The sequence below is a fragment of the Ursus americanus genome, chromosome 19 (assembly GCF_024610735.1).
Source record: "Ursus americanus isolate L20-20 chromosome 19, mUrsAme1.1.p, whole genome shotgun sequence".
Classification (NCBI taxonomy): domain Eukaryota; kingdom Metazoa; phylum Chordata; class Mammalia; order Carnivora; family Ursidae; genus Ursus; species Ursus americanus.
This window is the reverse complement of record NC_142145.1, coordinates 10,966,178-10,993,499: the sequence shown is the minus strand read 5'-3', so window position 1 is coordinate 10,993,499 and position 27,322 is coordinate 10,966,178. Positions and strand designations below refer to the sequence as shown.

Here is a 27,322-nt window from a genome sequence, read left to right as displayed (position 1 = left end):
ACTGGTGCTGGGCTGATTCAATAGCATATTACGTGGAATTAATATAGACCTGCGCAGAGAAAGTTGGTTTAATTTGGTTCCCAGGAATATGTATCATTCTTTGTTTTTTTTTTTTTTTATTCTATTCAACAGAAATCGTGTGAATGAGGGTGAGCACCTCTTTAAATGTTGTGCCCTCAGTGCCTCGTCCTTAGGAAGGGTCTTGCTGTCAGGGAAACAAAGGGCAGGCTTAGTACTTGCCTAAAACTGAGAGTGAGTTTGTCCTTAAATCGTGTGTCTTTAACTGCCTTACTTGCTTCCCTTTAGGCACAGCCTTTTGGCAGAGAGGCAAATGAGAGGACTTTCCTCTCTGTCTCTAATACTGATTCAGTTGCACTAGTACGGTCCCCCTTTGAGTCCCATGTGGTCCTCACCAATGCTTTTGGAAGTCAGTGGAGCTATAAAGTACAAGCAAAGAACTGCTTAAGATGTGATAGAATCGGAAGAATTGACAGCCTCTTTCAGTGTTCGGGAAGGAACATCTGCCAAGCTTTAATTCTGACTCAGGGCTACACTATTGAAATTTTATCAGAGAATTGACATTGAATCCTCAGATTTGATGGTGGTACTTGGTGCCCTTTACTTAGATTGGCCCTGTCCAACCCTTTGTTTTCTTATATATTTCAGATGTGCTGAATTTTATGGCAATGACAGTTAGTAGATGATAAAAAAAAAATAATTGAGAAGAGAAACATTGATTTAGGTAAGAAATCAGGTTAATAACATTTAAATTTTTCTCTAAAACAGCCTAATATAATCTGACCATACATACAAATTTTATGTAAATATATGCAAATGTGCCTATAACTATTTTTACTGTAAGCATTTTATGTACTCCTTGAATGTGGTTTCTTGGTACAAGTTTAGAGCTATTTCACAGGAGAAAAAATAATTTTGTGCTTACAAGTCAACCTTTCAGACGTTTTAAAAGGCGATGTTTTCACAAGGAAAGAAATACAAAATAGAATATGCAATTCAAGCTCTTTTTTACTTTTACCTTTCCCATTGCTTTTCTCTCTTCCCTCTATTCCTCTTTTCCTTACACTTCCTCTACCACACTTTCATATCTGACACTTAAGAGGAGGAGCTAATTTCTTAAATAGGGCAAAGGAACTTTTTTCCTATTCTCTTGGTTGATTTTTATCTGTAGGTAGAAATTGAATTTAAGGATAACAGAAGTTTTAAAGTGGAACAAAATTTTCTGTTGGATGAGCAGTTATGCATGTTCACTTAATTCTTATTATTTATGGTAATTATGTTCTATAAAATTGCCATGAATGCTGAATTAGAAAATACTAAGCCAATGCTCCTGGGGGAAATTTAGGGTTAGCTTCTTGTGAGCCTCTGGTCACATTTTCATCCTGTGATCAATGCATAGCTTTGTTTTATGTGTTTTTGTTTGAAGACATCTAGATAGATCGATGATCCATTAGGATTGAACACCTGGCCAATGGCACTGTAACTCACGCCTTAACAAAGTTTAACTAACACACATTTTTTTCCCTACGGCACCTTAGCCTTCTTGCTAACACTAGATAGCACTTCAACAATACACAGGGCGGTGGGGAGTGGGTGTATTTTCAACAGCAAAAGCACCAATAAAAAGCATAAAAATATGAACATATGGCATTGCGTAGTCTTGGAAAAGTGCATTTTACAATATGAGAGCTGAAACGGAAGGCAGAATGTTGGGCATGGATGAACAAGGAGACTCAAATTTTTTGCTGCTCTGCACATGTCCATGAATGATCAAAACAAATACATTTTAGTGAGTAGGCAGGTTCACAAATATGGATCTGGGATATTGAAGGTCCACTGTATCTACTTTAGCAAAGAGGATATGCATGAGTCCTAATTTGAGCATTTAGAGAAACAATGCATGAACAGTTTAATATTAAGTTATTAGGCAACTAATCCCTGCAAGTAAATAAACCAGAGGAAAAGTAAATTGATAATGATGAAGATAAATTAAGAGTAAGAAAATTATGGAATGAGTAGCAATAGTTGAATATTCTGAAAAACTCAAAACGTCACTGACAATATAGCATCCTTTCTGAAAATTGTATGATTTTCAGTTGATTGAATGTGCAAAATGGCACAAGAGGCTGGCAAAAACATTGTGCTGTTTCATGGCAACCATGTTTCCCATAGCATGCTGAGTTAGAATCCATAAATGATAATTGCATCCTAACTTTGGTTTATAAATACCAAATTTATTTAGGTATTAGTACTCATCCTTAGTGGTGCAAAATTCTATGGACAATTTAATGGTACAGGAATTTCTATGGAAATTATGACCCATCTCTTTGTGGCCACCCAAAAGAACACTGGTGGGCTGAAGAAAACACCTTGAGGATCACTAACTTAGACATTGCAAAGAGTGCTCACAGATGTCTGATGTCATATTTTATCAGTTTGGTCTTTTTGATGGAAATCCTGAGCAGAATAAGTTAGGCAACAGTGGTAAAAGCTGAAATTGCAGATGGAGAAAGACACCAAGGGTATAATGGAGCTCACACCTAGTAGGGGACACAGGCAAAATGAAATAAATTAAAATAAAGAGTGTGGAAAAAACGGATACATCATGTAGAGAAAAATACATAAGGGGATGGGAGTAAAGAGTATCAATAGAGAGGTTATAAATTTTTAAAAGGGTGGTCAGCTTTACAAAAAATGACATTTTTACAAAGTCCAAGGGGAGATGCAGAATGAACCCATTGGACACCCAGGGAAAGTAAATTCCAAAGAGAAAACAGCAAGAATAGAGACTCTTAGCTGAATGGCTGCTATGTTTGTGGAAATAAAAATGATCAATGTGCTGATTGGAGTGAGCAGCATGTGACAGCAGAGAAGAAAGGGGAATCAGATTATCTGGCTGGGTGTATAATTCCTGTTAGGTGTTCTTTGGTATAACAACAATGAACCACAGGTCAAGTGTACTATGAGAAAATAAGTCCTAGGAAACCCATCTCTGTGTCTGCTGTAAAGAGATTATCTTGACCTGCCAGAGTGCTCAGAACTTGATTTGTTCTCAAGTTTTGGTAGCATCTTTTGACTCCTTATTACTTAATCTTTTGGGGGGTACATTTGGTATTCTAATGCTGCCCTTGCTCTTCGTTTATGCTATCTCATTGTATCTCCTCTCTTTATGAGTCACCATAAGTCTCTTCTAGAACAGAGTACTTAGTATATAGACAGGTAGAGAAATAGATAATAAGGAAATTGAACTTGTGTTCTTTTACGATATATGCAGCAACTGCAGTTTGATTAATGGCTTTTGGATTGATCTTTGGTTAACTAGAATTTGGTTAATTTATTATAGCGATTCAATTGCAAAGCAACCCATTTAAACTATGATTTGACTGAATCTATTATGTTGTATGTGATCTAATTTTTGTGAAACTGATTATTAGAGAACACTGAGTACATTCAAAATAAGCCTATGTGTCATATATATGTCATTTAAAAATATATATATTTATATTGGACCAAAGGAACATTTATAGTTCTCTATAGAAACAGCGTGAAAACTGGATCGTCTCCTTAAGGTATGCTGCCAGTCTGGTAGAGAATATTATATTCTGTCTTTAGTTCAATTTAGTTAAAATATGTTTGGTTAAAGTGATAGCATGAAATTCACTATGTTTGGTTAAAATTAGTTAAAATATGTTGCCAGTCTGGTAGAGAATATTATATTCTGTCTTTAGTTCAATTTAGTTAAAATATGTTTGGTTAAAGTGATAGCATGAAATTCACTATCGCATTGTTGAGGCAAAATCTGGTCGTTTAATAACCACATTCTCTAACTCAAAATACATATTTGTAGAAAATTCAACAGAAAATTCTTAGCCAGCATTTTAAGACAACTGTACCCAATGTAGTCGATATTATATATAGGAGAAAATATAAAACCTTTGGGGGAGGGGAACAAATGACAAAACTTAATGAGAAAATATCTAATGGTTTAGGGAACTTATTATATATCATTTTCCTAGTGGCATTAATTTTAGAGTTCATTGTATACATTATGGGTGGAGTACTTATTAATTTTATTCTGATGTTGATACTGTCTAAGAAAACATGAAAATTATGATGGTGAACTACTGTGGTTTAGAAGGAGATTTATTTCTGGGGCGTATGGGTGGCTCAGTCGTTTAAGCATCTGACTCTTGATTTCATCTCAGGTCATGTTCTCAGGGTCCTGAGATAGAGCCACGCATTGGGCTCCGCCCTGGGCATGGAGCCAGCTTAAGATTCTCTCTCTCTCCCCCTCTCCCTCTGCCCCTCCCCACCCAGCTCATGTGCTCTCTCTTTCTCTCTCTAAAAAAATTTTTAAAATAAGAGATTTATTTCCTACACGAGGAACCAGGACAAAGATTACAACAAAAATTAACTTTTAAATATGCAAAATAAAATTTGTAATCATAAAGAGAGTGACAAAAATTTTAAATACCATATTATAGTAAGATACTGAACATTCACTTTAAAATGTGCTATAAATAATTGGAGTGTTCATTGCAACTACAAGTTTCTCCTCCATCGGCATGCAAAATCTTTGGTTCCCTAGGTCCAGAGATATGACCTAGCATAAAGTAAATGATGGTCGTTAATCTGAGTTAAAGCTGCCCATCAATATGGTTATAACATGAATAGGTAATGATGAAATTTTCACTGTAACGTTTAACACATATTCAGGCTTGTGTTTCTACAGTGAATGTACCTGATTGTATAATGGAGATTGATGAGGAAATAATTTTCAAGCTAAACATTTTGATATGACCTATGACATTTCAGGAGTGTACCTAACATTGAAAACCAAGTGATAACCAGGAGAAAGATACGAGTTTTGTGGGTTCTAAAGCTTTATAAGGAAAAAAAAAAAAATATATATATATATATATATACACACACACATACACACACAAACACACACAAACACACACACATATATATGTATTGCTTTTGGATATTTTACAAAATTGTGATTGCATTGCTGTGCCAACTTCCCCCCAGTGTCTGCGTCTTGGGCATGGCTTGTACAAGTATAGAGCCCTGAATCTTAAGGTGCATTAGCTTCAGAATAAATCCACCTTTGCATAGCAAACCATAAATCTCTACTGAAAATGTTTAATTGAATATATTAATATATGTCTGTGAAGGGACTGGTTTCTTGTTCAAAACGATGTTGTAAAAGGATAGTTTTAAGGATTGATACCTCTCTGGGCCAGATAATTTCCATGGTTTCCTGCCCATCAATGAAAACCTATTATTTCTGACCCAAGACTGTCGTATTTTGTTTTTGCTAAAACAAAGTAAGGGTCATTATCATAAGCAACATTTTTTTGACAATGCAGGTCAAGAGTCATGCATTAAATACTTAGGTATATATTATTTTGATAATTTTTATCAAAAATTATTTTTAATTTTAGTAGAGATTTGATATGTATACATATATATGTATATATAAATATGTAGAAAGAAAGAACTTTTCTGGCAAAAGATTTTGTGTAATTGATGTTTTGAATTAATTGAATTCTGCCACATATATTTAGGTGCCTAGGGGTCTAAGAAGGATTACTGAAACTTGGATTTAAGCAGCATTATCGACTGTTCTGCATTTCTGTGGCTGCTGGGGCTGTTACCACCGCGGCTGCTGCCGCCGCCGCCAATGGTAGAGGTGGTTTTGGTGTCAGTTCAACGTAATTTAGTAAGAATTTGCAGAGTCTTTGCCATTCCTTCTACAAGATATACAGAAGATGGAGAGGAGTTTTCAAATATCAGTAACACATTTTAAGAAATTCGTAGTCTGCATTTCAGGAGATTTGGGGTAAGTGATCAGGATATAGACAGAAGAATAAAATTAGACCTGCTTTAGTTTCGAATTCTGTGCCATGAAAGACTGCATACGCTGTCCAGATATATAAGGCAGGAACACCAGTGTTATAAGGCAGAGCTATAATTACCTGTTTCTTGGGCTGGCTCTTCTCTTGGATGAACTCTTCGAGGGAGGATCTGTGTCTTTCATTTTTTGCATTCTCAGCACTGAGCAGATGGTCTGATGTAAGTATTTTTAAAATACATTACACAGATGAATATAGCTAAGAAACTACAGTTTCTAAGTAGACTGAGACTAATAGGACTGTGCACTCAGGAGATATATAGGTAATATATTTCCTGAATAACTTGGTGAAATTCAAGGCAAAAGAAGTAAGCAGTTAGTGTGAAAAATGGAAGAGAGTAAATCACGTTTGGTTTTAGCAGGATACATCTTGGGAAGACAAAAATACTGAAATCGTGCGTTAAAATTAAGCAAGAAGAAAGGCAGATATTAGCTGTAAGATTTTGGGTTTTTTTTCAATATTTTTACTGAACTCTGTCCTTTTGAACACACTGAAAATAAGCTTGTATGATCAGGAATTGATCCAGATTCATTAAGTGGACGGTGCATTAAAGTTGAACCATCTGGGCAACGGCTGGTTAGGTGCAGAGGCTCAGCTAAAACAGGCACCCAGCTAATGGGTGGTTATTTCAGTAAACGTTTATTAAGTACTACTAATGCACACAGTCCTACCCCTCAAAAATCCTTGAACACGGTGGAAATTTTTATTACTTACAGCTATTTCTACCATGTGCCAAATTCTACATTATTGGCTCAAACCATTAAAGAGGCTTAAAGACCAAAAAGCCGTAAAAACAGGAAACTGCTTGGGATCATGATCACTTCATACCTGGCTTTTGGGTGCTTTATGGAATCCATTCATCCTATATGGCACATATAGTATCTGAAATTAAAGAAAGCTGGCAGCGGAGGGGAGAGAGAAAGAAAGAAAGAGGAGGGGAGGGAGGGAAGGAGGAATGACCGAGGAAACCCTATCTGTTGCATTATATGTAAAGTTAATTTGTGTAGCTGTAAGCCATATTGTGTGGTATGAGCAGGTATGTGTATAAACGGTCCAGTTCAGAACTCACAGGGGCCATATGCCTTCTGCTCAACTAATACAAAAGCTCGAGTTTCTAGTGGCTCACAGCCTCCTGACGTCACCACCTCACTGACCAGCTAGACTTTTCACATCATGCCACTTGCAAGACACTTGTGCAATCCAGAGACTAGCATAGTGAAGGCTATTTATGTGTGTCCTGAAATGGGAAGGAAGAGAGTTGGACCCGCTTTCACTAAGATGAAAGTCTTAGTGTAAGATAGTCAGGAAGTGAGAGTCAGAGTCTTCAATAAGAATCTACTCAGGACAGTTTCACCCTATCCAAGTTTAGATTTTACCTGTAGCTAAGAGAGTTTGCCTGTTGAAAACCAAACTTACAGGATAAGGAAATATAAAAAAAGAAAGAAAAGAAGGGAAGGAGGGAGGGAGGAAGGAAGGAAGGAATCAATGGTTGTAATGGTCCTGTAAGAACTCATGTCATCATGAGATTTTTCAGGGTATGCATTAATTTGCTCTTTGATCAAACTTTTGTATGTGGGCTGAACACCCATGTAGCTATATACTGGGGACCCAAATATACAAAGATTCGTGTCCTTTCTGCAGGCCACAATAACATGAGGAAACTTACACATAACCTCAGTGTTGTCTGATAGTGGATTTTATAAATGTGCAATGAAAGATTAAAGGCGAGAACACAAAAATCAGCCTGGGGAGATCAGGCAAAATCTTTAAAGAGAAGATAATATTTCCGCTGAGCCTTAAAGGATGAGAAAGTGGTCCCTAAATAAATGGGATAAGAGAAAAAGATGTTCCTGTTCCAAAGGAGTAGTTTGCGCAAGGCATGGCTTTGTGAGATAATATGATTTCTTTAGGGGTCTGTAAGTGATTCAGGTGCCAAAGAGGACAAAAGAAAGGTGGCATCCGTGAATCGAGAGCCACACCATGAGACGTTAACATACTTGCTAAGGAATTTATTTGTTTTCTTTTTGTTCTTGTTTGTCTTTTGGTACATTTGAAGGTTGGTTTTGAGCCAACTGGAATTTCGGAAAGGCCCACTGTGCCAGTGTTAAAGGCTTTTAAATTGATGGAGGCAAGATGGGAGGCAGAAGACTGAAGGCTTCAATTCAATAATGGTTAAATATTCCTGGCAAGAGATGGTGGGGACTGAAATATGGTCGAATGAGGATAGAAAGGATAAAATGAATAACAGTTATTTGGGAAGTGGAGTAGGTCTGATGCCGATTATAAATGTGGAGCTGAGGACGTCTGGAGGGATACAGAAGGGCAGAAGAGGGTTGCCTGCCTTACCACAACTGCATGAACAACATCGGCAAAGTGACCTTCCACCTAGTGTTATACGGTGAACTGGAAATCCGTGTTTCTGGCTCAAGACAGGAAGTACCAGATTAAGTTGCAGTTTGACATTGTTGAATTTGAAGTTGCCTGAGGGATATCTACATGGAGATGTTCATTAATGACACCTTCAAATCCCTACACGTAGAAGGTAGGCGAGAAAAACAACTTCTTGAACCTGGCGGATGGTGAAGCATGTAGGATTGACGACTTAGTGAAGGAGAACTGACTTTTACGATTGGTCATAAAAGGGCCCTCTGGGAGCGAAGGGTAAAGGCAAGTACTCTACAATATGCTGATTTTTTACATTCTCTCGCTTTTCTTCAGCCTCTTTTCCTGTTCAACCAAGTAGTCAGAAGTACTTGTGTTTTTTTTTGTTTGTTTAATACTGCATTAAGTGATCTTAGTATGATTTTAGAAAAGCCACTGTTATGGACTATTTGTGAAAGGTGATTGATTAGTTCAAAACACATCCACTGAATTATGAAGTACATACTATAGTGAGTGACTGTGTGTAATATAGTGTATTATTTAGACGCCTTGAACAGATAACTCTATTTACAAAAGTACATTCAGAACTATGAAAAAGTTTAAAATCTCATTAATGTTCTTGCTTTTTGAGGCAATGATCTTATAAATTTGTGAACTGCTTCAAGAAGAATCTAATCTGAAAACTAGGAATGAAACATCTTTAGTCTACCCAGATCTTTAGTCCTTATCTCCATTTGAAACATAAAGTATCTATGAGTTTATGTGTGAGTGTGTATGTGTATATTTATATGCATATATTTATATTTGCATGTGGATATTTCAGTATTACACTTCTAATCAGTTTTTTGCATTCAAATACACACACACACACACACACAATACCACACATACACAAATTGGTAAGATATTTTGGTCCTGAGGCACTGTCCTTTCTACATGGAGTTCTTAAATAGCACTAACATAACAAAAACTGCTATTTATTAACTATTTTGTAGTTTGTAAGTCATATTCTTTTGAGCACATTATCTCACTTGAGTCTTACAAAAAGTCTTCGAGGTTGGGGGAAAACATTATCACTAGTTAACTTCCTTATATGAGAAAATTAAAGCTGAAAGTTGCATGCATAGCGAATAGGTGATGGGAGTCAAGCCTTGGCCCCAAGCATTCTTATCACAAAGTTCTCCTTTCTGTTGTCCGTCACTATCTATTTAGACTAATGCCAGATGTTCCACTAGAATTCTTAGGGGCTATGTTAAATGATATAATATGTAATAATAATTTAATGTTCGCTCTTTGAGTCTATCCAGTAAATCCTATCACTAGTTTTGTAATTTGTTTAGAATATGACAGAATTATTGGGAAAACACATACAAGTTGACTAGTCTGGATTCCTTCTGCCCCAGTAGTTGAATGAATTCTCCAGTCTTCCTTTTCTTCATCTGTTTCTCTTTGGCCTTTATTTTAAATTGATATCTCTGGCTTTTAATTAAATGACATTTGACTAAATAACCTTTCTCTGTTTAGCATGCTAATTTGTTTATATGGTACTTGGATATTGAGGCTTGAAGAGGACATTAACTGTTTATTTTATGGTAGTATTTTACATATTTTTCTGAAGTACCCCGAAGGCTGACATTCTCTGCACTAAAAAATGGTTCTTAGAAATTCTAGCTGTGCTTTATGGAGCCCCAGCATGGCTGCTGCGGCCAGTGTTTTCTGAAGAGTGGAGAAGTGTACGGAAGACCTCTTAGAGAATTTGGAGGAGAGACGAAAAGGAAAAGGAGGGCTTTCTGGGTTTTGTACTCCCAGGCACTGAATCGATGTGCCCTCTAGGGCTCAAAAGGAGGTCAGTGTCGAGTACAAGTGAAGAACCAAATGCCTAAGCCTTGAAAGAGCTCCATTGTCATCCCCTTCGCAGAAGCTTGTAGGTGGAGCAGCGGGCAGTATTCCACTCTAGGGCTGTGTTAGCCATCTTACGTTTCAATTTTCTGGCCTTATATTATAAAAACAAACAAATGGACAGTACAGGCTGGAGAATATGTCTATCTTCTTCCCAAGGTAAATAGCATATGAATAATATCATATTTTAGAATAACACATTTTTTAGCTTTTTTCTTTTTTTCTTTTCACGTGGCCGCAGAGTTGCGTCGTACTGTAGCTTTGGGCCCCTAGAACAGCTGACGGGAGGGGGGCTCTCTTCACTGTGTCCGTTGCCACTCGGTTTCCAGGACACATCTCATGCATGCAACCTGATTTTGTTTGGCCTGCCTCAAAACTCAGCTCTTCATTAATAGCCATCCAAAAAAAGAAAAAAAAAATCCTACAACAGTTAAAGAAAAATCATTTTTAAAGTTAAGTGAGGCCATGGAGAGTGCCATATCGCATTGCTCTTAACAGATCCCACTCATGTGACTTTCCGTCCCTGCCTCTGCCATCTTTGAGACTCTGACAACAGGCTTGAATGGCTATTCTTCTTCCTTCCTCCATGGATCATCCTGCTATGATTTCTCCTTCTCTTTTATTTGTATTAAAGGTATTAGTAATTATTCTTTACAACTGGAGTGTTTGTGAGAAAGGGGCGGATGTCTCAGTCTCTTTCCCACAAATGTTTTAAGACCTTTCTTCTACATAAGAGATGTATGAAAAATTCCAGTGAATTCGCTTATTTCCAGGTCATTACAAAACAAACATTTTCACTGGATTAAAAGCCCATATAATAGTATTATCACAGTCCATTCTATAGATTGGTACCCCAGAAATCAGATCAGTTTTTTCGTTAATGGTGGTAACTGTAAATTGCTTACCACATCACATCACACGGTACTTGTCACGGAAGTACACTGTCACTCAGCATGATTGCAATGGAGACTTGATTTTGTAAAGAAAATAAAAATAAGATTATCTTAAAAGATGTTCTAGAGAAAACGCATGCTGTGGCAGTCCTGAACAAAATGCTGTCATTTATTGAAGCTGTTGTCATTACGTTTCTTTGAACAACATATAATATTCTGTGCTTCGTGTGCTCTTTTCACTTTTACTTGGCTTTCCTTGATTTTCATGTTAGATAAATGTAAAATATGGGTAATTTTGGCATGGAATCCGATGGGTTTGATTGTAGAAAGCCTTAGGCAATGTATTCTTGCTTTTGCAAAGCCTGTTGCATTTCGGAAGGGGGATGTAGAAGAAGATTATGGGAGAGTTAGACGTGGGAAGTAAGAGATAAAAACCAAAAGGCAACATGTTCTGCCTGTTATACCTGCATTTTCTTTTCACATTTTGCGCTCAAAAATTGGGATGCCAGGTACAATTAATGGCATCTTAAAATTGTAATATGTCTTTTTGTGTGTGTTGGAATATATGATTATCGTGCATATCACAGTTGTTGAGGTCATGCCACTGGAGATACTGAATGCTAAGCTGATCTTTAGTATGGAAAGTTGTAGGGAGCCATCCATAACTCTGAGCTGGAGAGCAATAAAATGAGTGTGGTGTAGTAAGGTGCATAGATATGACAGCCATGTAATACTCTGTGTTAGAGATGTTTAAGGAGGGCAGAACAGTTGAAAGTCCTCAAGTTTTTCATAAAATCAAATTTCTGTGGTGTTAATGTATATAAGAAATAACAAAATCCAATTCAGGGCAGTGATGGGCAGAGTAGTGACAAAATGACAAAGTTGGCAGACTTTTGAGGTGGAATATTGGAAGTGGGCAACTGGGGGAGGGGGCAAAGGACAAGGAGAGATCAGAAACAAAAACTGGAAATTTCCGTCGCTATAAAGTCACATTTTGACTCACTGATGGCTGGATTTTTCATACGGGGGAGTGCAAGAATCCAGATTCTTCCAGGTCGTTCTGCTCTCATAAGAGGAGATGGGCGAGCACAGTGCAGTATAAGTAAGAATGGGTAGAATCCAGACTTTGTTGTTAGTCTGACCTCGATCAAGTCTGAGACATTATTCTGTGAGCTTGGGCAGAGTATTTAATCCTGTTAAAACATAGTTTCCTCATGTATAGAATTAGGCCAGTAATGCCTACCACAGACGGTTGTCGAGAGAATTAAAGGCCCCTTTACCACACTGTCTGGCACATAATTACACTCAATAAATATTAGTTCTCACTATTAGCTATTTGAATAAGAGAGCTATAAAACAATATGGGAAGCAGGGTGGATAAAAGTCAGGATTGCAAACATAAAGCAAAGAAATATAAGGCTATGGAAAGGAATAGAGGAACTATGTTCTTTAACAGGAGTGATGGGATTTTGAGTTAGACTGGATGAAGCCTGCAGGAAAATTTTGTTACAACTTTATGTTTAAATTGGTCCCATTTCACATAGTATTGCAGTCCGGACTCAGCTGGTCATAGTGATTACTGTTTTATATTTGATGTGACGACACATGCCTATTCTGTTAAGGGATTCTTTATTTATTTAAATCACAAGTAGTTGAAATGAAGGCAATTCAGTCAGCATTCTTTTTCTTCTTCTTCTGTTTTTGGGGTCCACAGTGAAGGATGTTTTAGCTAATAGAAGCAGCATAGAAGGCAAGGGGTGAAATAAGCACCCACAAAGATGCCCTCCAGGAAGGCTTCTCTGTATTAGTATCCATCCGTGGCAGGCTTCTACCAGGAAATCATCGTCACAGTACAGTCTTGTGCTCTTTCAAACTGAAATATAATAATACATCTGAACCATGTGTCTGTAATGTGACAGGATGAAGTACAGAGAAAATGTATAACATTGTAAATCTCAGGGAAAGGAAGAACAAGTGGGTTTCCTTCGTGTCTATATTTGTAAGTGATACTAATTGAATTTTGTGCATATCAGACAAATTACAAGTAAGTACCATGAATATTTCCTTTTAAATAAGTGCACTTGTCCAAACAGTTGTGTTTAGGTAGCATGTTATTTTGACATACCCTTTAAAGATACCTTGTGTATGTTCTTAACATAGATTTTTAAATTAAAAACTAATTCTGTTGAATTATTTTTAACCAAATTGTGAGCCGTGATACATACGCAAAACAGATCCTCCCAAGTGCCCAGAAATAAATGTCTTAATACCTTTTCCCCCCCATGAGCCACTATAAAACAGACATTTTTGAAATTATAGAAAAGAAGCTTATAAATCTATGGGATTTTTCTGAGGATACAATAGTCTGAACATGTTCTGAGATACTCCCCACTTTCCCAAGGTGGCTAACTACACAATTCTTATATGTGATTTATAAAGTAGTTTCAGCTGAGGCATTGTCATACACCGAAAACCTGGCCCTCAACGTCGGATGCTGTTCCTGGAGTAAGACAGGATATAGCAGGAATCTGCATGGATAGCTGTGGTTCCCCCATGTTTACTTAAAGGAGATGTGTAGAGTTCTAGGGATAAAAGGGAAGCTTTTAAGGCTTCCTAGTTCAATCCATTTTGTAGATGAATGAACTAAAATACGAAGAAGGTCCCAGTTCTTTAGGGTTGTCCAACATGGGAGCCATGTCCACGTCCCCCGTTTCCCTGGTTCTTGTCCGGTCCCTGTGCCCAGGTGCTTAATACAGACGTGAATCGGTTTCAGTATGATTCTTATTCACTTTAGCAATTGTGATTGTGCTGCCAAAGAGCTTATTTTATTCATTTTAAATCCCAGTTCTGTGAATTAATGGATAGCCGAGTAGAGCTCTAATATTTAATACTCTTTTGAGAAGAAGGGACGGAGTCACACTATGAAATAAATGTGCTGTTCAGAAAGTACTCAGATAACATTACATTTTCAAAATTAGAACGTCATCAGTTTAAAAGCTAAACAGAATTGCAGAAATCATTCTTAAGCAATATAGTCACTCATCTTCCTTTGCCTGCACCTTAGCAGGGGGAATGTGACCATTTCTGTCTCTGATACTCTTGGACTCCTGCTGCTAATACCAGAACAGCCTATATACAAAGCCAGATCATGAGCAGTTCTCCTGGGAAAACCAATGGTGCCGTTCTGGGCTCTGCAAGATGAGAGCTATTTGAGGATGTCTCACTCTTGTATCAACCAGTTACTGACTTTGCTTTATTGCTGCCCGTCCCTTCCACTTCACTGTCTTGCTCCCTTTTCCCCTCTATTCTTCTTCTAGCTTTACTAATTGTATTGCATTTGTTTGTGGAAACTTTTATCCTTAGGGCATTTAAACACTGCAATCAAGATGCTCAGTGGTAGGAAGCCTGGGTTTTGCAGTCACTTGTGGTTGTGTTGGGCACTAGCTAAGAAGGCTCAGAAGGAACTTTGTTTTTCTCATTTATTTCTAAGTGATATCTTGCTTTAGAGAAGAAAACATGGCTTAGCTCTTCTTAGGTCACCTGAGCCAGAATATGGTCTTTTTATTTCTTAAACCTGCTATATTTTAGATGAGGCAATTACATATCCCGTGGAGAGTCCTGTCATGTGAAACAGGTTTATTTTTTCATTTAGGAAGCTTCTGTGTTTATTGAAATTCTGCCAGGGATTTTTTTTGAGGTATGATTTTAAAATCTGCACCCTTTAAGCAAATTATTGGCTAAGCTCCATAGGCATGCTTATTCTCTCTCTCTCTCTCTCTCTCTTTTTAAGCTAGCTAATAAACCTATTTTTTCTCTGTCCTTCAAAGTGATATTATCAGTAAAGTGCAAGAACACTTCCATCAGGTTCTTCTCTCTTTCTTTCTTTTAGGCCAGTGATTCTTAACATTGGGTATATAATAGTATGACCTTTGTTTTAAAACAAAAAAACAAAATGCTGAGCCCGTGGACTCATATTCTGATTGAACAATTGTGTAGTAGGGCTGGGCATCATACCCCTTGAGTGAACATAAGACACTCACCCTGAGTGTGGAGAACAAGGGTGTCCTATGAGGAGAAATGCATGCAGACTTAGCTCTGGGCTCACTGCGTGAAGAGCATTTTGCTTCTTCCTCTTCTCAAATGAAAACACACAGTGAATTCTCCTCTCTCCGGTGACTGGATCACGCACAGGATTAAGTTTCTAGGAATCAAAGCGGTTGGGAGCATGGAAAAAAAATAAGAGTATATCAGGTGTGGACCGAAAGAAACAAGCAGCGCTCTGCCCAGGGTTATGTCTTTTATGAGTGTTGTCACCCTGCAGCTTCTTCAGCGGCTGCGGCTTCTGATCTACAAGGACACACCTCTCACCAAATTATGTAAATGTGCTTCTCACTCTCCTAGGCCCCTGTAGGAGACTGCGTGATGTGCGTGAGGACAGATGTCCGCAGAGAGCCAAGCTCTGCCACTCGTTAGTTACTGATCGCTCGTTACCTGTATGCGTGCTGCTGGCAAGGTCCGCAAAAACAGACTCTGAGACAGGGATTTGCCTGTAGGGTATTAATTGCAGTGCATTCTTGGAATTAAGGCTTGGGAGGGAGGGAGGGCAGCAGGATCTGGCAGATTTCAAGTACTGAACATGCAATCAGTTGTAACCTAGAGGTGGCTAAGCTTTGGGGAGCTGTGGAGCTGGAAAGGTTCTTCGCAGTTTTCCTGAATTAGGGGAGAAGGAGGAGCTTTAAAGCCCTGCATCAGCTACTTTGGATGTGGGATGCCCCCAAGAAAGAAGTTACCTTTGGCAAAGTGGCTCTTTTTGGCAGTCTCGCAACTCGCCAAATTTGTAAATGTCTCAGAAGTGACAATCTGGGGAAAACTTAGCCGAGAAATGTCAGCCACCAACACTTCCAGTGTTTCACTGGTTCGGGAAAGGAGTGGACCTGAGAGGCTGCCTTGACATTCCCTAGAGGCCCCCTCCCCTGCCCCACTAATATCCCTTCACTTCATGTAATCCATTCGGAGATCAGCTTCTATGGAAACCTCTTTTCTTGGAGGAATTTTCAGTGCAGCCCCTGTTGTTGCCACTGATTTTCAGATTACAACTGATGCTCACCAGTTTTCCTCTATCCACCCAGCCTGCCTCAGGCTGGGGTCTTGCTCTTGCCCACTTACCATCAAAATGGAGCAAGGGAGTATCCAGAGACTCCCAAGTGTCCAGCAGCAAAACCTATTCTTCCCCACTGTGTGGGAGAAGCCCACCTCCTCCTGGTGAGCAAGGCCAATTACACCTACGGGGATGGTGGTCCCTTGGTGCTGGGAGTTCAGAGACAAGGAGAGAGCATGAACCGGGTGCAGTCGCCTGCTCTAGGACTGGGAGGCACACAGTCCACAAGTGGGGCAAGAGAAGGGACAGATAACTTGAACATGCCCACTCTACCCTTTTATTTCCTGCTCCTGGATACTCTACCTATCCTGGGAGGCTCTATGACATTAGATGAGGCATTTCTCTCCCGTGCAGAGCAAGTTTTCACAAAGCAAGTGGGCATGAGAACCGGAGGATTCCGGCACCCCCTGCAGTGGAGGAAGTGTTTCAGCCCTCGGGGTGAAAGTGGGGTGGGGCAGGGGTGCCACACCACAGATGCCTAGAGGAACAACCTCTGAGGTTTGAGATTATACATATTTTCTTTCTATTATCGGTTTCTTTGTTTGCTCTAACATATCCAACCTTTTAGTAAACATACCATAGTCTAAACTATTAATTTTTTTGAGCAGACATGAAGTATTTCTTTAGGAAAAAATAAAGTATACCCCCAGAATGTCTGATTCCAACCAAGGTAAACATGTAAAATATAAACAGGATATTTTCGTTACTCTTAGTTTATCTTTCTGGCCCCAGAGGGATTCCCAGAACCTAAGATCATTTCCGCATCTCGATAATATAATATGTATCACAGGGTATATGATGGATACAGAAATCTATACTGTTTACTTTTCCCTTATAACTTTGGGTGGAGAAGGGACAGTTCCCTTTTGGGTAAAATATATAAACAAATCAACACACAAAATTTTATTCAATAAGCTTATGTAGAATAAATTATAACTACAAATTAATTGAAAGTGCTGAACAGTTTAAAGCCATGACATTGGTCTAAAGAGGTTTGTATGTGAGGTGTTGTATTTGTTAGACCAGAATTTTCTGTCTGGGATGCTGGCTAAAAATTCATATTCCTGGTTCCAACTCAAAGAGATTCTCATTCTGTGCACTTAAGACCAAACCCAGAAACTGGCATTTTTAACCAACATCTCAGGTAATGTCAATGCAGGAAACCTACATTCTGAGCTTCAGTAAATAACTTCAGTAGCCACCCAGTGGGTTAAGATCAGTGAACTGTTCTGTAGTCTTTAAAAAAGAATCTATTTAAACAGACGTTTACAGAATATAGATTGTGATATATTTCCACTATAAAGCCTCTTTTTGTATGTCATATATAAAACGTAGTCTCTATTGTAAATTAGTGCATCCTGTGTATTACTGAGTCTGAAGATTCCTAGAACGGCATTTATTCCATCCTCAGTCAAGTGCCTTCCTGGAAATCAAGTTCTGCCTTTCATCGTCAGACCGTTTCTTAGTAATAGGTTTCTTGTCTCAACTTAAATATCATTTCTTTAAAAAGCACTTCCCTGAACCTCTGAACTCGGTTTGATTTTCCTGTCAGATGATTTCTTGGCATTCCGTGGGTGCTTTTTTTATGGTCATCAGAATTGCAATCGTTTGTTCAACCTGGTCCACTGACAGCCTGCTGCGTGGACGGCCTTTCTCTCCACGAGCTCATGAAAATGGGCACTGCTTGGCCCCGTGCCGTAGGCTGCCCCTCGCTACTCTCCCTCTCTCGTCTTCATTCATACGCACCCATCCGCCTGGCCTACAGGAGATACTCCGTAGTCACTTTTAATAGATGATTAATATATGTTGAGTTTCTAGATGGAGACAGAAGCAGACCTGATCCAATCTCTGTTTTTCCAGGACAATCCAGCTTGGGCACAAGGATGATGTCAATTGTATCCCTTTAGTTGAGGTGTAATAGGTGAAGTAGTATTTCTCACCTGGCACTTTTAATAACAGCTGAAGGGATACTTGTGATTTTATAAAGATGTCAGAACGGATTAGCTAGACAAACATTAAATACTTAGTGACAATATTTGAAGCCAAGTTTACCAAATAGATATCACAAATTACAAATAATGTATATACTTAACTGTTTACTGTTAAAGTTAAACCAGCAGCTGCCCTTAGTAAGATCTTATTAATAAGTGTAAGAATAACCAGTTACTGTCTGTTCTTCTCTTGGACTAGCTCCTTTTCTCTCTTCACCCTCCTCCTTCCATGTTATCTCTGAAATTCTGTGTCTCCCCGTATCTTCTATCTTCGTCCACTCACTGGCCCCTGTCACACTGGACATACAGAATCCTTGTCTCAGAATTGATAAGATAGTGTACAGTAATTCTCTTGTTTAAATTATACAAGCATCAAAGTTTTCTCCCCGAAACATAGACTCCAGAATCATACTTCTATTAACCATTATTGTTTGTATTTTTGAATACACAAGGCAATACAGTGCAACTGACTGCAGGAAGTTTTTGGCAAACATGCTATGCTCTTGCCCTCCGCAACATGGACCTGAATGCCTTCTCCAAATGCCATGTACAGAATATCTGTGCAAGTCTTAGAGATGGCTTCTTCAATTGCCCTGTGCCTCCCTGGTAGTTAGTAGCCTCATGTCTTGCCTAATGTTAGGACAGGAAAAGAGTTTTGGACTGATTATTGCCTAGAAGCATTCAAGAGATTTCACACAGGTTTTATCCACTGGCCCAGTGCTTCTCAACTCATCGGCGTGAAGGGTCCAGTTTGTCTTGTTTACTTGCAAACTTACTGGTTTTTAAAGAACATAGAACATACTTTTTTTATAACCTCCTAATAATTTTGTAGCTATATTAAAAATGACTACTTAGAAAATTCAGTCCTCATTTTTTCCATTATTATTGGGCTCAACAGACATTAAATTGCTCCATAAAATAACTATGAAAATTGCTAAGCCTTTCCTCTCAATTTTCTGTACTTACCTAGATTTGGACAGATGACACCAGTCCTTGGACCCCATATTGAGTCGTACTGTGTTAACCTCCTGCAACATGTTCTGCTCAACCTGCCCCCATTTAAAAAGCAAGATTGAAATTTATCCTCTTGAGCAAAAAGCTTGATGTTTCCAGAGGTTTGCTTTTTATATGCTTTTGCTTGACTACTTGGAGTTTAGAAGTAAGTGAGCAACGTACTACAGGGGAGCCCCGAAGTAGAGAACAGGATGGGCTCACAATTACACTGGATGAGGAGGAGTCGGACGAGGAGGAGTTTGATCAGGAGGAGTTTTGATCAGTTACAGTTTGACTCAAGGCGGATTTCCTAGGTTGTTTGAAAGTTCTGGATGTGGCCTGGAGACAGCAATCAGAGAGAGGATGAGATGAGCACCGTGGAGATTTCTTTAGGGAGGCACGTGTAGCTGTGTGGAATAGAGAATGCTTCTCTGCGTTGTTATCACTGGGTCCCTGATGACAAAGATGCAGCTCTTAGCGTGAAGTTCTGAGTAACCACGCCATAGGCATAAATGTAGAACCGTTGCAAATAAAAGCAAGATTCTCCCCCCTAAGGGATGCAGATAATTCTATTGTGCTGCTAGAGGTGAACTTATAAATATGGATAGAAAGTTGTATTTTACAAAATACTTCCAAATGCATTACTTCATTTTATCCTCACTTCAACACGCAAGGCCAGCTGTACCTTTATGGATACTGATCTATAACAGATGAATGACCTGTGATTTAAGGGTGATCAAGGCATCACAATAAAGGGCAGAGTAGAGATTCAGGAGCCATGCTTTGGCTCCTTTGCCCTGGTGACCTAGCAATTGTACCTCTCAACTACTAAGTTAGTGAACAAAGACCTTAGAATGCGTGTTCATTGCCAATGGATGAGTGTGAACTTTTTCTGAGGGGAAAAAAAAATCAAAGCCATCTGACTAGTACCTCCTTTTTACCCATCGTTGGCTAAGAAAAAAATAATAAAGAAATGAGACCTTTTTTTGACAGTTTTAACCTTACCTAAGCACGTCCTGGATTGCATCCCTTTTCTGTATTACTCTATGTGTCGTAATTAATACCTTAACTTTTTAAACCATGCTGCTTCATCAGAGATGCATCACAAGTAAATTGTGTTTCATTACCCTGGACCACAATGATAATTATAAATTAGAAATACTTCAACCAGAAAGAAATGACTCATACCCTTGTTTTCGTCTATAATATTTCTTCAACAACTTGATAATTACATGGTATCCAGTGGCATGTGGAAAATATCTATTACAAAGCATAATGAGAAAAGAAAACTTGCATGGAATGTGTATACATGAGCGGTTGTATTTCTACCAGCTATTGTTTAAATCTGCCCTCTATACTTCCAGTTTTAGCCTGGGGAAGTTTAGTCAATCACATGAGTTTCAACAATCTGTAATGTATTTTTAAACTTTAAAAAATCGGGAGTCTGTAATAAGTAAGCTAATGGTAGGAAAGTCACCTTAGAAATCCTTTGCTAATATTCAATATAAATCATTCTCAGATTGATTAACGTGCTGCTCGGCCATCATTACCCCATTTATGTACACAGATGTAGCACTAGTGTGAACTTTTATATTTTTGTAATAATGACTTTTTGCATTTTTCTTACTCAAATGTTCATTACAAGGAAAACTGAATATAAACTAATTATTTCCATCTTCACCGTATGTAGGTCAGTGAAGATCACAGAGACCTTTGTTGACTTGAGTTTTATTTTTTAGTGTCGAAGCTTTCATGATAAACATTATCTCTTTCCATATAGTATCATCTTACGTCTAGATTTAATCCTCTTTTTGTCGCATGAATATTTGTATGTTACATTACAAAGTACAATTGTGGTTATTATAGTGCTTTACCTTAATGAATTGTGTTCTACTCTGTCACCTCAAGTAGTTGTCACAATTGTTCAGTGAAGTCCCAGTACAGGTATTTTTTACTTCCGTTTTGCAGGGAAGGTGACTAAAAGACAAGGTCATCAGTACGATCGAACAACATGCAAAATTTAAGATGTTCACGGAAGAAAAGTTGATCAACATAGTGACTTAATTTTTTTTTTTACCTTAGTCTTTACTAAACAGATTTATTCACCATATTCAGACTTTAAGCAGATAGATTGATGGTACTAGACCAGGTAGTTCGTATCAGGCCCTAGTTGATTAAATAGATGTAAGAAAATTGTCAGAACTGCAATGCATCGATCTGTTTTTAGTTTTGGTCTTTATAATCTTTTTTTTTTTTTTAAAGATTTTATTTATTTATTTAACAGAGATAGAGACAGCCAGCGAGAGAGGGAACACAAGCAGGGGGAGTGGGAGAGGAAGAAGCAGGCTCATAGCAGAAGAGCCTGATGTGGGGCTTGATCCCATAACGCCGGGATCACGCCCTGAGCCGAAGGCAGACGCTTAACTGCTGTGCCACCGAGGCGCCCCTGGTCTTTATAATCTTAAATTAAAAACTAAATAGTAGATAAGTTAATCAAGGACATGGAGATTCTTTCATCCAAGGGCATCCAAAGGTCTATAAAACCCACCAGCACCTGTGTGTGTGTGTGTGTGTGTGTGTGTGTGTGTGTGTGTGTGTGTATGTGTGTGTATGTGTGTGTGCACTACTGCATAAGACTCGGGAAACAGGAATAAGAAAGCCTGTCTGCCCCTCCAGGGTTCTGTCTCCTGGGGAACACAGATATGTAAATATGCAAGTTCGGAGTAATTGTCAAATGTTACAACGGACATAGAAAATGGGGTATCTGAGCTCTGTCTAGGCAGATCAGAGGATTAGGGAGAACAACCCTGAGATACAAGATGTTTTTTGTTTGTTTTCTTTTTGCCTAATGCTATTGAAACTTAAAAGGATAGAAATTAAAGTAAAACAATAGAACTGCTATTTTACAAAATGGATTATAAATTTACTAAATTTAAGACAATGAACTGTTTATTGAGAATGTGGAATATGGTGATAAAAAAAGAACCCAGCTCTTAAGGAGTTTATACATTAAAGAAAGGGTTGGATGAAAACAAATAAACCAGATTTTCAATATGAAGCAGAATTAAACGCCTCCTAACAGAGAAACGCAAACAGCATGCCATGGGAGAAAAATAGGAAGATTGTTAAGACGTCAGTGAAAGGGAGCTTGCATTAAGCTGAGCTGAATGTCGGTTGGCGGCAAGATGAAGGACTTGTGTTGAAAAAGATGGCACAGCTTGCTTGGTTTGGGCGGTGTGGTCCTCAGCCAACGTGGCTGGAGCACGGAGTGCCTTCTGAGACGTGATGGAAAAGAGAGACGAAAGAGCTAGCATAGGGCTGCATGGAGCCCCATGCTTAGAAATTGGGGTAAATCCCTAGACCATGGAGAGCCATTAAAAGTATTTGATGAGGGTGTGATATAATTCAGTGTGCATTTTAGAGACATAATTTCTGACACACAGAAAATGGAGAAGAACTGGAGAGTTTTATAATAGCCCTAGTGAAAGATTTTAAGATTCCAAATTAGGGCTCTTGTGAAAGACTGAAAAAGAAAAAAAGAGTTGGTCTATTAGAGGTAATGAGTAGGTATTCTGTCAAGCAGGGAGTGAGAGAGCCATAGTGGGTTACTAAACATACTACAGGGGCGCCTAGGTGGCTCTGTCAGTTAATTGTCTGCTTTTGGCTCAGGTCATTATCCCAGTGTCCTGGGATCGAGCCCCATGTCGAGTCCCATGTTGGGCTCCCTGCTCAGCAGAGAGCCTGCTTCACCCTCCCCCTCTATGGTCTCCGCCTGCTTGTGCTCTCTCTCTCTGTCTAATAAATAATTAAAATCTTAAAAAAAATAAACATACTACATTTTAGGGTGCATGTAAAGGGTGCTTTCCATTCCTGGCCTGTGTACTGATGAAGAGTCCAACACAGTGATATTCCTTACGCTATTACCATACACGGTGCTGTCATAGTGACATAGAGGAAACGCAGAATGATTGTATCTCCTTCTCTCCTGATTCTTTTGTCTTGAGCTAGACCCAGCTAAGAGGCATGTGTGTGCTCCTCACTGTTTGTGTTTATTAGCAAAATAATAATAATAATGATGATGATGATGATGTAGTAAACATTTACCTTGGAGTCACAACAAATATTTTGAATAGGATTTAGGAATCTATGCAGTAAAGGTGAGTTTTGTATGGTGATTAATGAATCAAGGTTTTGTTGTTACCGTTTAGGTGACTCATAAGACCACATTTATAAGGGTATTTGTGAATGAAATAGACATAACATTGTAAGTTCTACTCCGCCCAAAATAAGAGTACAAATATTTGTTTTCAATTGTATATTTAATTTATTGTTTATTCATTTGCCATATGGTGGGACCATAGAACGCTAGTTTATTTTTCACTGCACAGAAGTTTTCGCTGTGGAGAATAGTGTTTCTCTGCTCTGTCATCGTCATTCACAAAGACCGTGTATACCTGTGTATGTGTGTGCGCACGCGGGCGCCTACACAGACGTGTTTTACTTAAGGTCGCTATTAGGTAGTTCTGCACTTGCAAGTTTTTCTATGCTGAGCATTTTCTTTAAAGCAGAGGAGTATAATAGTTTTTCGCTAACAGCATGGGTTTTACTCTGCCTATTAAGATTAGAGTATTAGTGCACATGGCCTCAGATTAAATGTCTGACTGCATCTGATAATTAGGAGTCCATCTTAGCATCTCAGAGTTGGTCATCCACTTTTAAATACAGATGCTTGCACTAACCTTGCAAGGACACTCAAAGCAATTTTCTGTTTGTGAATTCTAGCGGTGATTACAAGCCTAGTGATGGTCCTAGCTGGTAGAAAAGTGTCAGTGATGGAAGGATGAAGAAATGCAGGGCTCCGGAGACAGAGGGCAGTGTGTGTGTATGTTTGTGTGTGTGTGTGGGGGGGGGGCTAGAAAAGAAGCCTGATCCTCAGATGATTGGAGAAACAAGCAATATGAACCCTTTTTTTTTTTCCTTTGAGCCCTTATGCCGTCAGTGATGGAGAACAATTAACAATACCACGAATGTGAAATACAGTGTCAGAGCTCAGGCTGAAGATCAGCTCAGAATTTAATGTGTGTTGTGTATTGAAAAGGAATGTGTCCTCTCTCCCTTACCTGGGTACTATGGGAGCATTGTATCACCATGCAATGGAAACAGCAGTTAGGGTGCCTGGGTGACTTGGTTGGTTCAGATCATGATTCCAGGGTGCTGGGATCTAGCCTCACAGCGGGCTCTCTGCTCGGCGGGGAGCCTGATTCTCCCTCTGCCTCTCTCTCTCTGTCTCTCATGAATAAATAAAGAAAATCTTAAAAAAAAAAAAAAAGAAACAGCAATTAGCTGACAGGAATTAGTTAAATGAATCATAAGGACTGGTTCTAAAAATGGTAGTCCCTAATGAGACTGAGAAGACATAGCAAGCCTTTGATTAAAGACACAAGGTGTATGTCACTTAAGTGTTTCTGTGGTCATCGGATCGTCCTCTAATGTTTCACACCAAGGTCAGTGGTAGTGTGAGACTCTTCTAACGCTGAGAGGCATGGATGGGGTGAGGAAGGGTGAGGAGAGTAGCCATGAGGAGTGTGTGGAGGGGTGGGCGTCCTTGAGATGTCAGCAGCTTAAAACAACTTGTTTTCATCCATCATCTGCACTTGTCTCAGGAGTCGTTTTTTGCTCTGTGCTGTTGAAGGTGGCGGAGTGTTTTGCTGTTGTGTAACGCCAAGAAAGGGCCCTTCTGTCAAGTCATAAAATGTGTTGATGGAAACCACTCAAAGCACCAAGCTTCTTTGAGACTTGGGGGTGATCGGAGGTGGGGGTGCATGCGCCCTTCTTTCTCTGAATTTTCCTCTGCTGCAGCTTTTCACGTCCGCACCTCACCGGACCACACACGTCTCCCGAGGCAGGATCTTGTTGCCGGCAGTGGAGATTGAGCGTTCTAGCAGTCCCCGTTTTTCGTAATCCTGGTGCAGCCACAGAGCGCTGGTCATGTGACCTCAGGCGAGGCACTCAGCCTTTCTTTACCTTAGTTTCCTTATCTGTTAATAGGGATAATGAATTCATTCAATGTGAGCATGAGCTGAGTTACTATATAGAGAACATTAGGAACAGTGCCTGACACACAGGAATCTCAGTAATCCAAACTGTAGTGATTTTCAGCTTGCTTGCTTCCTCGAGGGAGCTATAGAAGCAACAGTAACCCTGAGAGTGACTTAAGAAAATTAGGCAATTCACCATATTTCAAGAATTCAGCCCTTCCAGATGGGTGGGTCAACATGCGGCACAGTGATCCCCTAGATAATTCCACACCGAACAAATCTACATTATAACTTGTGCCAGTAATTAATTTCTTGTATTACTGAGCCTGATAAAAACTACAGAAACTAAAGGAGAAATCAGGTCCTGGAGTGTTCTGGAGCAGAGCATAAACACAGCTGTGACGGTGAGGGGGAAGAACCGCTTACAGAAACCTGGTGTGGAAAGCGGTACCCCCTCCCCCCCACCTCCCACAGGACGAAGGTAGCGTCCTACGGCACACCTCCCCTAGTCGTGTCCCATATTTCGTGTTTGTAGCACCTCGTCTTTTAAAGAATGCAAACCTAGTTCTGTAGGACGGTGTGGAGCCTCTATCATTTGGTAAATTGGGTTTTGCATTCGTCTTACTCCAAGTCCAGATGATGGCGGTTGTAGGGGATGAAAGATTGTGGAGACGACAGATGGAGTCCTGTGTTTTTTAGGTTATGAAGTTCAGGAAAATGTGTAATTATGTCTAAGTTTCCTTAGGTTCCTCTGTTCAACATAACGTGCTGACATACAGCAGGGGACAGTTCCAGATACGAAATGCAAATCAGTAGGTGCTGGCCCTGCTGCCGATTGCCGGGGTTAATCATGCAAATCTAATGCAGTTCTTGGTATTTCAAGAAAGGTTTGAGTTGAAGTCTCAGGCACATACTGATTTAAAATTCCTACTTCAGAGAGCAGTGTAATTTTTCTCGGCTTCACGTTTTAAAATACAGAACAGGATTTGGGGGCGGATTTAGTGACTGGACATCCATCCATACTTGTTACTCATGAGAGGGGGTGGGAGGGAAGGGTGTCCTTAAAGAATGTGGGAGTTTCTAAGCATATTAAATGCTTTATTAGATCTAAATTTGCCAATGTTCTATAGCAAGTCCCTTTGCTTGGAATAAGATCAAATCAACCGATTATACGTGTTTACTGAATGCTCTGTTCCAAGAAGATGGCTAAAACTGGCAAGGACAGACCAGATAAAAATTAACACCACCACAAGTTCCTAACTTTGGGAATGATAGAAAATACCTTTGGAAATGAGACTGTTTACAGGAAGAAATGAAATTGTCTTGCTCACAAGTGCAAGCTGACACATTCTAATAGCCTTTCTGCTGTGCGCAATAAGCATCAGCTTATCTTTCCAAGAACAATAAAAGTCCGGGTACTGCTGCCTGACATAAGAATTATTTTTACATATCTCCATATCGCTGACTCTCTTGTAAGTTAATCTCATCTCACATGAATTTTTCACCAGCTTCACTCTGATGTTGATAAAGGAGATGGTTCCATCAAATACATCTTGTCAGGCGAAGGGGCAAGTTCCATTTTCATTATTGATGAGAACACTGGGGATATTCATGCTACCAAGAGGCTGGATCGGGAGGAGCAGGCCTACTACACGCTCCGAGCCCAGGCACTGGACAGGCTCACCAACAAGCCTGTGGAGCCTGAGTCCGAGTTTGTCATCAAGATTCAGGATATCAACGACAACGAACCCAAATTCTTGGATGGCCCATACACAGCGGGAGTTCCCGAAATGTCTCCTGTGGGTAAGTAAAGAACATGCTGCTTTGGCAGGGTCTGAATTTAGGGGCTCCGTGTTTAAAAGTAGATCATCGTACCGGAAAAAAAAAATCACATTAGTGTTGGCACGGCAATTCCTAGGGAGGATGAGGGGAAAGTTTGAGATGCCTTAAGAGCCCGTGTCTAAATCTAGTTATTGAAATCGTTCTTCTATTTCTACAGAAAATTAGGAAAAATTTCCTTTTCCATGGG

The 27,322-nt window shown here is 39.3% G+C and overlaps 1 protein-coding gene across 1 annotated transcript in view; it reads left to right on the top strand.

Annotated features, from left to right (window-relative positions):
• The window catches only part of CDH7 (cadherin 7), a 107,112-nt gene that overhangs the window by 14,161 nt on the left and 65,629 nt on the right, over positions 1-27,322 (top strand). Inside the window, exon 2 of the mRNA XM_045790371.2 lies at positions 26,802-27,096. Within this exon, the coding sequence (XP_045646327.1) occupies positions 26,802-27,096 (295 nt within the window). The remainder of the gene's footprint in view (positions 1-26,801; positions 27,097-27,322) is intronic.